At 41.6% G+C, this 15,202-nt stretch overlaps 1 protein-coding gene across 1 annotated transcript in view; it reads left to right on the plus strand.

The window, feature by feature from the left end:
- LOC149474726 (proteasome subunit beta type-7-like) overlaps positions 1-3,874 on the plus strand; it is a 122,669-nt gene extending 118,795 nt beyond the window's left edge. Inside the window, exons 7-8 of the mRNA XM_089666417.1 lie at positions 3,385-3,536; positions 3,669-3,874. Coding sequence (XP_089522543.1) covers positions 3,385-3,536; positions 3,669-3,780 — 264 coding nt within the window. The 3' untranslated portion in view covers positions 3,781-3,874. The remainder of the gene's footprint in view (positions 1-3,384; positions 3,537-3,668) is intronic.
- The last annotated feature ends 11,328 nt before the right edge of the window (positions 3,875-15,202 follow it).

Here is a 15,202-nt window from a genome sequence, read left to right on the forward strand (position 1 = left end):
TGTGACGTATTCACTGTGTCCCGTGAGTAGGCTCTGATGTGTCACACATTTCACAGAGCCTGCTTTCTGAATTACAGAGAAGCTAAGAGGAGGAGTTTCAGTACAGGATTCACTGCTTGCAGGTACCATCGACCATGTAGTCCTTAGATATTAAATGTAAACCACAGAGGAGAGTCTGCAAAGCATGCAGGGAATCCAGGACGTTGTGGAAAGAGATGGCAACAAAAAGGCAGAACTCACAACATGAAAGATATTCCAAGTAAGCTTTTATTGGATTGCAAGTAATTATTTATTTTGTTACTGCAATGCTAATGTTACAGTATACTCTTCCTTTTTAAGAGAATATTTCAGTTGAGAATCAGACTGTCAGGTATAATCGGCTCTTGTTAGGTGCTGAAACTCGTTAAGTGTATTTCTAAATGTTGTAAGGGTTGTCTTTCAGCTGTACTGTTATTTTTGTCTATGGGCCCTTTAAAATGAATGCTGCTATAAAAAGTATTGCAAGACCGTCTGGCAGAAAGAGTTTTTAGTATTTACAGGCATGTGCAAATTTCCCTAACCTGCCAGCAGTGGAAGCCGCATATCCACGGCAGACCTCCTTCAATTGCTAAATCGTAAAAGGCCCATCACGATAATCCATCAGCACCTGATCCTGCACGAAACCTCCACACTCCCAACAGCCGGCTTAAAGCTAAGATTTAATACAGCCCCATGTCTGCCATCAGGCAGGCCTCGACAGTTTAAAGCTCATTCTCTAAATCTCTGCAGACTTTATGGCCAGCCGAGGGCTCATATAAAGTTTAATAGCATTACGGCACATAAATCATCTTTTAAAGATGCCACTAGCAGCTCCGATATTAAATGAAGACAATTGTGTGCGTTATAAATAATTTATCAAACAGCATTTCGGATTGCCTATCCAGTCTGACTTGTTTATTTTTGTCCTTACCAGAGTATTCCTCTGGCGCTTCTTGAGAGAACCATTACCGGTCAGTTTAATGAACTCTGGGGCCGTTTAGGCCACCACGAGCTACATACTGCAGCTGCGGTGACCGATCTGGATCTCTCTCCTGCCTTCTCCAAGTGCTGGCCATTTGTCATCTGCTGGTAAATAGCTGTGCACATTGGAGCCCAGGGACACATTGTGTGATACAGTGATGGAAGCAAACAGATAGCTCTATAAAGAGCTGCTTGTCACCGCTGACTCGTCTTACCGTACATCACTCTTATTGTAATCTCATTTAAGAAGCAGCACAGCGGACCCTGGGGTAACATATTCCCAGGTACTTTGGACTTCACAGCTATAAACTACTCACAGGCCCAGTTATTTGCTCCAAAACTTTCTTGTTTTTAATTACACGCATGCTGCTTGTCTATAAAAGGCAAGAAATAGCTGTATGTGGACAGATTTTGCATGTGTACAGATTTACCTGGATGCGTATAGCGTAATAATGGGGCCCTTTTTTTTTTTTTCTTGTGCTTGAGCCATAATGATTATATTGCACGGTCATTATATTCACATGAGCTGCATAGGATTTAAACTTAAAATCCTCAGAATGTTTTATTTTGGGACACAACTGCCTAAATGGGGACCCCGCAATTTTTACATTAAGCCTGTCCCTATGCCTAGATAACAGATGGATTATTAATGTGGTTATAATACATTTCCCACAGAACAAACCTCTTTATATTGTATGCACGTATGTGGCTTCACTAGCCTGTAGTGCATTTGCAGGGTACCTCCTTGTTTTGTGTCTCAGACATTGAGATAATGTGTGACCGTTTTATGAGCGCTACTTTGATGGCTCAGACATAGTCCAACTAATAACAATAAAATGCAGAACTATGTTCCTCCAGTTTATAAAAGGTGGGAAGGGGCAACATTATTTTGCAGTGCCAAATTTTACAAACAAGGTTTCAGTTTTCAGTGTTTCTTCAACTTAAAATTTTGTCCTCTGTGCCCCATATTGTTGTTTGAAAAGTGCTGGTCCTAGCTAGGGTATATATTTAGTTGAACTAGAGAAATACTGCAGTGGAGGTTCCACTGCTCCCTCTGTATCTGAATGCACAATGCAAATTCTAAACTAGGATTCCCCAGTTTGGTCAGTACCAAACCCCAGGGGTCAATGGGACTATTGAATGGACAATAAAATGGTTAGGGCTCAAAAGAGGGTCAATAGGTGGTTGATAAATGTTAGAAAGTTGATTGGGGTTCTTTATTTTTTGAGGTCACCAAAGGTGATTTAGCCAGTGGTGAGATAGTGTTCTTATTGTTCATTGTTACTGCCCTCGTTTACGAGCCTGCTTTGCGTTATCTTTGTAACCTTCCACCTCCCCAATTCCAGGAAAGGTATAAATACATTTTCTCTTCCTGTACTGAGTGTACTCTCCCACCTCAAACTCTGTTGGCATGTCGGTCACTGCACCCATAGCAATAGGAGTGGTGCCAAAGAACTGAACACTGTTCATTTACTAAAATTTCAGCATTCGAACAACTATAATAGCAGGTGTCGATACCAGAAGTATCAACAGTATTCATTGTGCTATTATTTACATTAGTATTTATTACATTTCATATGTTTTGAGGATTGATGAATCATTTGAAACCTCATGAATGGTTTGAGGAGTTTTGTGCGGCCCCTGTTCTAAACAGACAAATCGGGGCACTTGGGACAGTACCTTCTGTGTGACATCCAGTTGTAGCTTGCAAACTGCCTGCGTGTGTGCTGTACTTTTTACTAACTAATGGAATTACCTGTCTGAAAGGATGTAACCTGTTTCAGTTCTGCAAGAAGAATGTAAAAGCTGGATATCTTAAATGGTAATTTGTATAGAGTAAAATATACTCTGAGAGTCACAGGCCATGGTGGCTGTATGTTGAACTCCAGGTAGGGTCCTAGAATCTGTTTGAAGTTTGTCTAAAACACTGTGAACTGTTTGAGAATGCCCTGGCTTGGGGTCAACACATTTTAGAGATTGTAGCTTCTCAAATGAAAGTTCTGGACGCTCAATGGTATGCAGACTTGTCTATGTGGCAGAAAGTGACACATTTTTGGAATCCTAATTGTCTGGATGCATGAACTTGTGGGTCTATGCAAATGAGTGTGCATGTACTCCAAGAGAACTGAACTTCTCTCAATGTTGGTACTGCAGTTGCCATACATCTGGGATGGATATCGATACTTTTATTAAATATAAGAGGGCCATACAGGACATCTCTGGGATGGGAAATGAAAGAAAATCTGATCCAGAGATGACTTAGCAACTTTTATATCTACACGTACACACACCACTGTAGCTGGTATGGACCATAAAAACTTGCATCATGGAACTTGCCTGGGTTTCCTGTATACACTTTAGATAAAAGTGATTTTCCATCTGCAGGAAGAAGAGGCCAAACAATTGGTACGAGATGCCATTGCTTCTGGGATCTTTAATGACTTGGGCTCTGGTAGCAACATCGACTTGTGTGTGATTACAAAGAATAAGGTGGATTATATACGCCCTCATGATGTGGCAAACAAGAAAGGTGTAAGGTAGGTATACACAACTTTGTAGCCACTGTGGTAAATTTAAAATGCCTACCCTTTGCACTGCAACTAAATAAGATTCATATGCTACAATTTACAATATAAATTGTACATTTATTGTGTATTTCTATTTTATAGATCTGGAAATTACAAGTACAAGAAAGGCACCACTGGTGTTCTGTCAGAGAAGATTACCCATTTCAGCCTGGATGTAGTGGAAGAGAGTATTCAAACTATGGATACTTCCTAAGGTTATAGACCATACTCCTTCTTTGTACTGAGTCGTAATATATCAAATCTCTGTTCCTTTCTGAGAGATTCAATAAAAAACATAAAAACTGTCATTCTGTTTGAAATAATTCTTTTACACACCAGTGCATTATAGGTGAACTCCAAGAAGATATAAACGACTTTTATTTGCAAACTAAATGTTCACTGCCAATATTGACCTAGGGTACCCGTTACACACATGGGTTTTGATTACAGCCTGTGGGTAAAAAGCATGCAACTGACAATCAATATAGAGTGTTATCTTTCCGTTGCAATTTAGATATAAATAAAACCCAAATTAATGCAGCTCTGTATTCATAATACACTCTTCTAAACCCCAACTCAGGCATAATTTTTTGTTGTAAATGTTTTTAAGCCTTTTCAGGTTGTAATACTTATCTTTGAATATGGAGCGGTCCTCTTCATTACCTCTTCTTTGGCTCAAGATGTCCTTGGTCTTCTGGATTTAATGATGCCCAGACTGAGCACTCGTCTGTGAATGTAAGGCATTCTAAGCCTTTCTCCTGATGAGCTCAACAGTCTTTTCCAACAGGTCTTCTTCATCAGGCTTTCCCTTTCAGTGTCCAGTCACAGAGTGGTGTTGGAGAGGAGACTGGTAATCATTACGGAGTTGCAGAAGAGCAAAGTTAGGTAACCTGCCTTGCCAGTTGCTGTGTAGCAGAGCCGTGTAACACTCAAGACTGCATAGGCAGCAATACAAATCCTTTGACAGGTACAATAGCCACCTTTCAGTGTATTTCATCTATGGACTTTGCTGTTTGCCTGGAGCCCAGCTTTAACAAATGTGTGCTTAAAGTAAAACTAAAGACCTTTTTTTTTTTTTTTCATTTTGAATTGAGTACGAGAGGTTTATAACACCTGTAAGGTTTTTTTGCCATCTCTTGCCCATTGCAGAGATTTTCCTTCAGTTCACTTTCCCATAGTCAAAACAGAAAGTGAGAAAATCCCTCTAAAGTGAGTAAAGTCCTGGTTGTCACCCTAACTATTTTCTCAGTTGGAAGATTTCCCCACTATTCCTGTTCTGTGGAAGTCCCAAAATTTAGAACTTTCTGTCACTTTGGTGATAATGGTAAACAGGACTAAGAGGGTGAGTTTCCCTAATGGAACCACAGACAGCTATAAAAAAAACTGTCAGGTATTCTAATCCCTCTCCAATCCAAAACGAAAAAAAAAAAAAAAAAAATAGCTTTTAGTTATACTTTAAAAAATTTCTGTTTCCATACAGTGATTTCTGTTAATTCCATGGATACATATAGGAAAAGGGTATTTTGGTAAAGTACTTGTTTTGCTTAGTTATGAAAGTTACTGGAATCTTCAATTCAAACAAAACACAAACTGTCATGCTATTGCAGGCCCAACACCATACCAATTGGAATTATTTTTTATTGTGTTAGGGAAAAAAGTTACTTTGACACGAGTCCCTCTTTTAAACATCAGAGCTTTGCTTAGATAACTTTAAGATCTCTTACTCTGAAATTTCTGAGGAATAAATATCCCACAGAAACAAATATATTGTGTTTACCTTGCTTCTGACATCATTTGGTCCCTGTCTCTTCAGCATCAGTTGCAGGTGCTCCTCCTAATTTGTTCTGTCCCCACACTCACAGCACACAAAATGACATTTCAAGATGAGATCCAACGTAAAACCTTATTGTACTATGTATCCATAGACAACTTGATTCAGTGATATCATCTAAGGTCCTGATCGGTAGGAAGTCTACTTCCTAAAGCAAGGAATTTTCATCCCAGAAAATTCTTCTTGTAGAATTCTGTCTTTTTTGCAAATGGCCCTGCATTAGCATTTGGAGCTTAGTACCATTAAAGGTACTCTATTTTCCTTGACTTTTACACACAAGGCAATCTTGTTGCCACCTCTGCAAAGTGTTTGTCTGAGCTAGCTGCCTTATCTTGCCTTGTAAAAGACTTCTCTTAATTGCACAGTACTGGACAGCAAGTCATTGACCATGGGTTATATGTCACTACTTTCAGGTGATTGGACACTGGCAAAAGCGTTGCTGTGAATGCCTCCCGTGCACTTTCATATAACCCCACGCACTCCATATGACTCCAGTTTTTTGGCTGTGTTTCCTTAAACAGTAGACATCATGCTAAATAATTCTTTATTTTTATTCAACCACTTTGAATGACATTTCTATCAAGATCCAGCTGCTACTTGCTTTAGGGCTCACAAGCAATTTACAGATCGATTATCCGTGTTCATCTTGAGAACTGTACGCAACAACAAATTCCTGCACTGGATTCTGCGTTCATCGCTCAACTTGGCAAATTGTGCAGGGTGTAGTTATTCACAGGGAGCTTTACAGGTTCAGGGCTATAATCCAATAGGCCAAAATTTGTCTTTAAATGGATAGAAAACTGGCTAAAAGATCGTAAGTTAATTTCAGTCTTCAGATGACACTAAGCAATGCAGTGGAAAAACGTCCTTACAGGATGTCTCCAACTTACAAGCGGGTCTCAATGCAATGTTCAATTGGGCAAATATGTTATTACTAAATGAGGTTTAGGCCTGGTTCATACTGAAAATCGACTGCCCAGTTTAAAAGCCGTAGGTCAGTGCGATTTCAGGTGCGACTTTTCCTGACATCTGAGTGACTACATGCACAGATGTCTATGCAAGTCACACCTGAAATAGCAAAAAATAGTGCAGGAACCTTTTTTCAAATGTGCGGCACCACAAAGTCTGAGTCGCAGCAATTTGAACGGTTCCATTGTCGGCAATAGGGTGGAACTTGTCATGCGATTTGGACCTGTCAAATTGCACAACAAGTCACACCGGTGTACCAGGGCTAAATGTTAAGAAAGATATGCATTTGGGTGATGCACTTGAGGGCTAAAAACACGCATGAAACATACATGCTGGGATGTGAACAGGTGGGGCGTGTCAATGGTAGAGAAGGATTTGGGTGTTCTGGTAGGTCATAGGCTTAATAATAGCATGCAATGCCAAGCTGTAGTTTCCAAAGCTAGCAAAATCCTCTATTTTTATTGAGAGGTATAGACTCCACAAAGAGAGAGATGACATTTCACTACTGTACTGTACAAATCATTCGTAATACCTCATCCGCAATATACTGTTCAGTTCACAAAAAGGATATGGGGAACTGGAGAAAGTGCAGAGAAGGGCAACCAAACTGACAAGAGGCATGGAGGAGCTCAGCTATGAGGAAAGATTAGAGGAACTGAATTTATTCTCTTTTGACAAGAGGAGACTAAGGGGGGAGATATGAACAACATGTATAAATGCATAGAAATACATAGGTGGTCTATATAGTGAACTCCGTGTAGAGTTATTCATTTTAAGGTCATCACAGAGGACAAGGGGGCACTCTTTACTCAACAGATTTTTTCCTAAATGCACAACGGGATACTGATATTTATAGGTGAAGTTGATCCAGGGAATATCCGATTGCCTCTGGGGATCAGGAAGGAATTTATTCCCCTGCTGTTTTTTTTGGCCTTCCTCTGGATCAACCTGTGGGTATAGTATTGTGTATATAGGATTGTATATAATTTTCTCCAGCTTCTTTTTAGTTGAATGGACTTGTCTTTTCTGAACCAGACTAACTATATAAGGTAGGACAGGTTTTCCCTATATGTGTCCTGTTTTTACTGTCACTATGGTGGTGGTAGGTAACATTATAATGCTTAACTTTTTAAAATTGGTGGGATTTCCTACAGAGCATTGCTTCTTGGGCTTCTGCTTCCAGCAATTTCTGCCAAGAAATATGTCTGCTGGTCTCTTAGCTGCCAGCTGTACCAGAGACACAATGGACAGCTCCTGAAGTATTGCCACTGTTTTCCCTGACATGCTAATTATTTTTATACAGTATTTATATAGCGCCAACAGTTTGCTCAGAGCTGTACATTACAATGGGAGACAGTACATGAGACAGTACAGTAACAATACAGTGCAATACACGAGGGTTCCAGGGCCCTTCTCCTAGGAGCTTACAATCTAGGAGGGAGGGGATAGTGGTACAGGAGGAAATAGCTGTGGGGGATGGAGTGGTAGGAAAAGTGGAGGAGATCGGCAATTAGGTGAGGGCGGGGTAGGCTTCCCTGAGGAGATGGGTTTTCAGGGTGCGCCTAAAGGTGAGGAGGGTAGGTGACAGTCTTATGGATTGGGGTAGTGAGTTCCAGAGGATGGGAGAAGCTCTGGAGAAGTCCTGAAGACGGGCATGGGAAGAGGAGACCAGGGAACTAGAGAGTAGGAGGTCTTATGAGGAGCGGAAAGTATGTTTTGGGTGGTATATGGATATCAGGTCGGTGATGTAGTCTGGGGCAGTGTTATGAACAGCTTTGTACGTCAATGTTAGTAATTTGAATTTTATGCGTTGGGCAATCGGAAGCCAGTGGAGGGAATGGCAGAGGGGGGTGGCGAATACAGAGTGGTTAGTAATGTGGATGAGTCTGGCCGCAGAATTCAGGATAGACTGAAGCGGGGATAGCCTGTGATGAGGTAAGCTGGTGAGGGGGGAGTTACAGTAGTCAAGTCATGATATAATAAGGGAGTGAAAGAGTTGCTTAATGGTTTCCGGGGTTAGGAACGGACGTATTTTGGAGATGTTGCGGAGGTCGAGTCTACATGAATTTGTCAGCGATTGGACCTGGGGCTGGAAAGACAGATTGGAGTCTAGAATGACACCTAGTACTCTGGCTTGTGGGGTGAGACTGATGGTGGCGTTGGTGGTCGTGATGGAGAAGTCGGGGGGGGGGGGCGCAGGCAGGGGGGAAAACTAGGAGCTTGGTTTTGGAAAGGTTTAATTTGATGAAGTGGAGTGACATCCAATCTGATATGTTGTTCAGTAGGCTAGTGATTCGGGCGGAGACTGAAGGGGTGAGGCGAGGGGTAGAGAGATAGATTTGCGTTTCGTCGGCATAGAGATGTTAGTTGAATGAAGCCGTGGGAGGAGGTGTAGATGGAGAAGAGAGGGGCCCGAGGACAAAACCTTGAGGGACCCCAACAGAGAGGGGGAGGTGGCAGCGTTATAGGTAACACTGATACACTGATAACACTAATACCCTCTCGCTCTGCTTTCATTTTGGTAGGACCCCACAAGGGGATCCCTCACATAGTGGTGGAGACAAAACACAAAGGAGCCTAAAAAAGGGCCTAATAGCGCACATGCTACAGATGGCACTGAGGAAAACCATAAGTAAACATTCATGGCAATAGCTGTTACCCTTCCGTACAGCCTAGATCCTGTATTGGCACAGCTCTCTCCTTATAATTCTAGCTTCCTCTTAGGGTGCAACAGATGGCCTATCTGACTGACAGATTTCACTGCAACTCTGTCTGATTTCTTCAGAAAACTCTCTGCCCTTCTAAAACCTTCAGTTACAAAAGCACTTTTATGCTCCTCCACCAGCTGAATATGCTCAGGAGTATGACTCGAGGATGATGAGGTTGATGCCAAAAAGGACCCCGCTTTATGCTTTTCTGTTTCTATTGTGAGCTCAGTTATTGATGTGTTGCATACACTGTAAGAAAGTAAAAGTGAGGTTTTGGCTTTTTTAGAAGGTTATCTGTGTGCACAATTATTGGGAACTATTAGTGTTCATAATTATTATGCAACTAAAAGAAAAATTTAAATTTTTCCATCACACTTGTTTATTTTCATCTTTTAAAGTGAAAATAATAAACAACCCTTCTTTTCAATAACAGTCATAAGCCTTCCATTCATGGAGTCTGTCAGTTTCTTTATCTGTTGGTGATCAACTTTTTGTGCAGCAGCAACCACAGCCTGTTAGACACTGTTTAGAGAGGTGTACTGTTTTTTTCCACCGTAAATCTCCAGTTTAAAAAGGGCTCACAAGTTCTCAATGCAGTTTAGGTCAGCTGAGGAAGTGGGCCATGTCATTCTTTCATTTTTAAGGCCTTTTCCCACTAGCAATGCAGTTGAGTACTTCGATGAATGCGATGGAGCATTGTCCTGCATAAATATGGTCGTGTTGAAAGATGCAGACTTTTTTCCTGTACCACAGATGAAAGTGTCTTCTAAAAACTGGCAGTAGGTTTGGGAGTTGATTTTGAGTCCATCTTCAGGCCAATAATGTTCAATTATCTAATTTTTAATAATATCAGCCCATACCAGTACCGCACCTCCACCTTGCTGGTATCTGAGTTGAAATGGAGCTCTGTCTGTTACTGAACCAGCCATGGGCCCATCCATCTGGTTTGTCGAGAGTCACTTTCATCTCATCAGTCCATAAAACCTTTGAAAAATCTGACTTCAGATATTTCTTGGCACAGTCTTGACGTTTCAATTTGTGTCTTGTTCAGTGATGGTCCGGTTTCAGCCTCCCTTACCTTGGCCATGTCTCTGAGCACTGAATGCCTTGTACTTCTGGGCACTCCAGGTAGGTTGCAGTTCTGGAATATGACGGCACTGCAGGATACTGGGTTCCTGGTAGCTTCACATTTGATTGTTACCAAATATTTGGCAGTTAATTTGCGTCTTTGTTTTTTTTTTTTTTTTGCATGTTTTTTCCTCGTCCCTTTTCCTGAGACCCTGTTTGCTATTTGCAACAAAACGTTTGATGGTTCTGTGATCACGCCCCAATATCTTAGCTTTTTCTGGAGTGCTGCGTCCCTCTGAAATACTTTTTACAATTTCTGACCTTTCAAAGTCAGTTGCTTTTTGGCCCATTTTGCCTGAGGTAAAGACGCTGCCTAAAAATTATGCACACCTTGATATAGGGTGTTAATCTCCTTAGGCCACACCCTCCTTTATTACACAAATATACATCACCTGATATCCTGAAATCCAATAAGCATTTAAGTTTATACAGCTTGGAGTTGGACAATATGCATAAAAATAATGATTTGGTCAAAATACTCACTTGCCTAAAAATTGTAGACACAGTGTAATAACCTTTTGCCTAGTGGGCACAGAACGACTGGGAAGTCTAGAAAGACGATTCCCTTGCACATAGAGGATTGAAGCCTGAAAGGGTATTCCTTCCTCCAAAACTCTATGCTGAGCTGTGTCCTATGAAACAGCAATTTCTGAAAAAATGGTCTGTACTGGTACAGAATCCTGTCATTGCTGTTCTCTACAATCATTTCACTGTTTCTGTGTAGGATGTTTCCGCCTTCAAGAATTCTATAGATAGTTGGTTTGAAACCCTCTAGAAAGCAACCTTTTCCCTTGCTGGTCCTTCCATACCTTTGGCTAATGTGTCCAATTGTCAGACTGTTGCTTATTGAAGAAATGATTAGAGATCACAATCTTGTCTTTGAGGACCCTTTTCTGCTGGAACAATTGCAATTTTGGCCTTTGGTTACCGTTTATGTTGTTGCCCTAGAGAATGTAATTCGCCAGGTCTCTAGAATGACCTTTTTTGCATATATGCAGAATTACGTGGTTAAAGGTCTGTTCTACAGAAGCTGCTTGCTGAATGTTTTTTTTTTTTTTCTTTTTCATAATATATTGCACATGCTCTTCAATGGTGAACACTGGGGAATTCCTTGATAGATCAATATTGTTACTAGGTGAGAGCTATTACAGCTACCTCCTCTTCTAACCACAAGACAAAAGCGGGTCCATCCATTAGTTGCAGGCCTACCTAGAAGCCCTCCTCACGATGAAGAGTCGCCCTTACTTCCGGATTTGGGGAATGTCTGCTAGCATTTGTGCTAGTCTGGATCAGAGCTGTTATTGACTTGTGGGTCCAATCATATGTGTGTCCCCAAATTTTGCATGGAGTTTGCAATATGCTATCTCATCTTTCAGATCATAGGGAATATCTGGCATCAGTGGGTATCCAAGATGCATATCATCCTTCCTATCTTTTCTGAACTCCAGCGATTCCAATGTTTTGCTGTGGAACCTGGAAGACCTTTTGCAACAAGATCACAAGATTTTGCAACAGTCACATTTAAAAAGTGATTAATTTCCTTAAACCTTTGGATGGCTGATCAACTTAATGAAGTCTGTTCTTCAGCCTTCCTATCACCTGGAGTACTTGGAGCTGATCTTGGACACTACCCAAGCAAAAATATTACTTACCTACAGGGTCACCCTGTGTCTGAGGTTACTGTAAAATATGGGCTGTGTTTGCAATGTGTTCACTTTGCAGTATAAACGTTTCAAACTGGGTGCCAAAATTCAACCACTTGGATGACTTTCTTGAATGGCTTTAATTTCCTTTCACATCCATAGATTGTTGTGGCTAACAGCCTGGACAGCTAAAGCTGCCTGCAAAAAGCACCTCACATGCCCTATACAAAACAGATGTCTTTTTTGATGGCACTTAACAAATTCATCAAAGATTTTCCAGCGGACTATTCCAAAACCCTCCTCTTCAAGAGCCTCTCTTCTCAAACACCAGGGTACCTTTATCTTCAAAACCTAACTTCAGCCCTTTCTTTTGGCATAAGAGTTGGGACACACAGACCATTTCCCAGATACAGGAGTGAGGATTCTGAAATTAAAATCACCCAGCAAATACCTTCAGGTTAAAAAATTCAAATGAATTTTGCAAGATTGTTTATTCTCACTCTGAGACAAGGAAATACCTGGCCTCTAGACTTCCAAGGTGCCTATCTGCATGTTCCTGTTTATAAATAAAGTATAATGATTCTGATCCACCTCACCAGCACATTCTGTGCCTTGCAGTGGTAGACCGTCATTTCCAGTTTGTCACACTGTCTTTTGGGCTATCCTCTGCTCTCACATAATTCGCAAATCTTCTAGCTCCTCTTCTTTCCCTTCTCAGAACTTAGGGCATCCAGGTCACAGGTTATCTAAACAACCTCCTCCTGAAGGGCTAATCTCCTTTCTAGTGGTTTGCAAACATCAACAGGACAGTTCAGATTCTCCAGGCTTTCTGCTGGGTGATCAGTTTTCAAAAATCTGCTCTTAGTCTTCCCTTTACCTTGAATACTTTGGTCTGATACTGAACAATTCACAAACAAAGGTCCTTTTTCCAAAAAAGAAAATTGTCTCTTGAAGCTCACAATCGAAAACTAATTTTAACTGCCATATAGTACAATGACGGGCGCAAGCCGGTTCTCTCGTTCTGGGAGGACGTCATATGATGTGCTCCCATTCTAACCGCGCATGCGCGGCTCTGGGAGCGTGCAGCGATCGGTGGTGCGCTGTGTCCCTCAGGCACAGCGGATCACCGATCGACAGAAAGCCGAAGATGTTGGCTCGGTCATGTGATCAGCTGTGTCCAATCACAGCTGATCACATGTAAATAGGGAAATGCCACATCAGTGCCTACCAGTGCAAAATGCCACATATCAGTGCCCATCTGAGCTGCCTTTCAGTGCCACCTATCAGTGCCAGTCAGTGCTGCCTATCAGTGTGCATCAGTGCCATATGAGTGCTGCCTTTCAGTGCCCATCAGTGATGCCTGTCAATGCCCATCAGTGCCGCCTACCAGTGCCTCCTCATCAGCGCCACCTATCAGTGTCCATCAGTGCCCATCAGTGCAGCCTCATTAGCGCACATCAGTGAAGGAGAAAAATCACTTATTTGCAAAATTTTTTAACAAACTAAGAAAAAAGCGTTTTGTTTTTTTTTCAAAATTGTCAGGGGTTTTTGGTTTGTTTAAGAAAAAATTAAAAACCCAGAGGTGATTAAATATCACCAAAATAAAGCTCTATCTGTCACAAAAAAATGATAACAATTTCATATGGGTACAGTGTTGCATGACTGCGCAATTGTCATTCAAAGTGTGACAGCGCTGAAAGCTGGAAATTGGCCTGGGCAGGAAGGGGGCATAAGTGCCCTGTAGGCTAGTGGTTAAAGAGACATCCCACAGTGAGAATCTCCATGAAAGTCCTAGGCCTCATGGTAACCTCCTTTGAGGCTGTACTGTTCACCTAATTTTCTTAGAGACCTTTCAAGCAGAAGATCATGTGCTTTCTCTCGACCTACCCATGCTCCTATTCAGCCAAGCAAGGAATCCCCTAACTTGGTCGATCTCCAACCCAGCCTTAAAAATAGGGAAGTCCTTCCATCTCACTGGAAAGTGATAATAGATGCCAGTCTTTCAGGTTGGGGAGGAGTGTTCTGGTCCCCCATGTCCTAAAGATGAGCCAAGCTCCCCATCAACATCCAGGAGCTTAGAAAATGCACAAGAACTCACTGTTCAGCAATCTCTGCAGTCTACATCCCAGGAGTGGACAATCGGAAAGGGGACTACATCACAACCCCCCCAACCACACATTCGATCTGTTCTGTCAGAAATGGGGGACATCGAATGTAGACTTTCTATCATCCAGATTCAACAACAGACTACCTCCACCTGTGACCAGCACCAAGGATCCAGTTTACTGCTGGTCATAAAGCATAGCTAAACCCCAGTGGTTAGTGCCACTATATGTAGGAGCAACAGAGCCACCCTTGGACAGTAGCATGTTGGATTTGGGGAAAGGGTAGTGTTAGGTGAACTTTATTAATAAATACAAACTGCAGCCCACACTTTTGTTTATAAATACATTTAAGCTATTCTTTGTGAGCACTCATCAGTGTTTAGTGTTTACTATGTGTCAGTTTGTGAATGAAACATGGTAAACACTGTGTACTATGTTTCATTTTATAAATGAATAGGAGTTTATACTGACTGCTATCCATTCATCTACATTGCCGCTCAGGCTGCAGAGAAAGGGACTGTCTTTAGTCTCTTTCTGTCTCAAAAAAGAGATACATTAGAGCTCTGTTTAGACCCCTGATGTCTCTCCAAAGCCCCCCCCCCAAAAAAAAAAATCAAAATATTACAAATAAATGTTACCTAGGTGTATGCCTTTTCCAAATGCCTCCTCAGGGAAACCATATGGTCTTTTTGACCATGCGATTCCCTCAACCGTGGGCTGAGATGCGTGGGCGTACCATTCAGAAAGAAAAAATGAAGCTAGTGCCATCCACATCAACTGGGAGGCAGTGGCTGCGTCAACACAACCACTTCTTCAAACTTGACATCCATGTGGTTGTATGTCCCTGAACTCACACTGTCTGCGTTTTGGAGCCATGGACCTACACTTGCACTAATGACAGATCTCTCTTTGCAGCTGCTGCATCCCAGTTGATGTGAATATGACTGCCTGCATGAGGATGCACAGAACACCTGTGCTTCCCTTTGCTGGAAAACACGACCCTCCATGGACATACGATTTAGTACACCCCACTGAACAAGGCCTTAGTTGAAATTTAGCTGGAATTGTGTAAGTTGTGCTGTGGTATTGTGTTTAAATAAGGATTTTTGCGTGTTGGGTTTTTTTGTGAAAATAGCAATTTGATAAACATTTGCATAACTATTGTGGGGCCTAAAAAAATTTGTAGCACTTCTACTGGTCATGTGCTTTCAGAAAATATGTTTTGGGTGGTCTTTTACAAACTCTGAAAGCT

This window comes from Staurois parvus, unplaced genomic scaffold (genome assembly GCF_062004578.1).
Source record: "Staurois parvus isolate SC_StPar_1 unplaced genomic scaffold, SC_StPar_1.0 ptg000002l, whole genome shotgun sequence".
NCBI lineage: Eukaryota > Metazoa > Chordata > Amphibia > Anura > Ranidae > Staurois > Staurois parvus.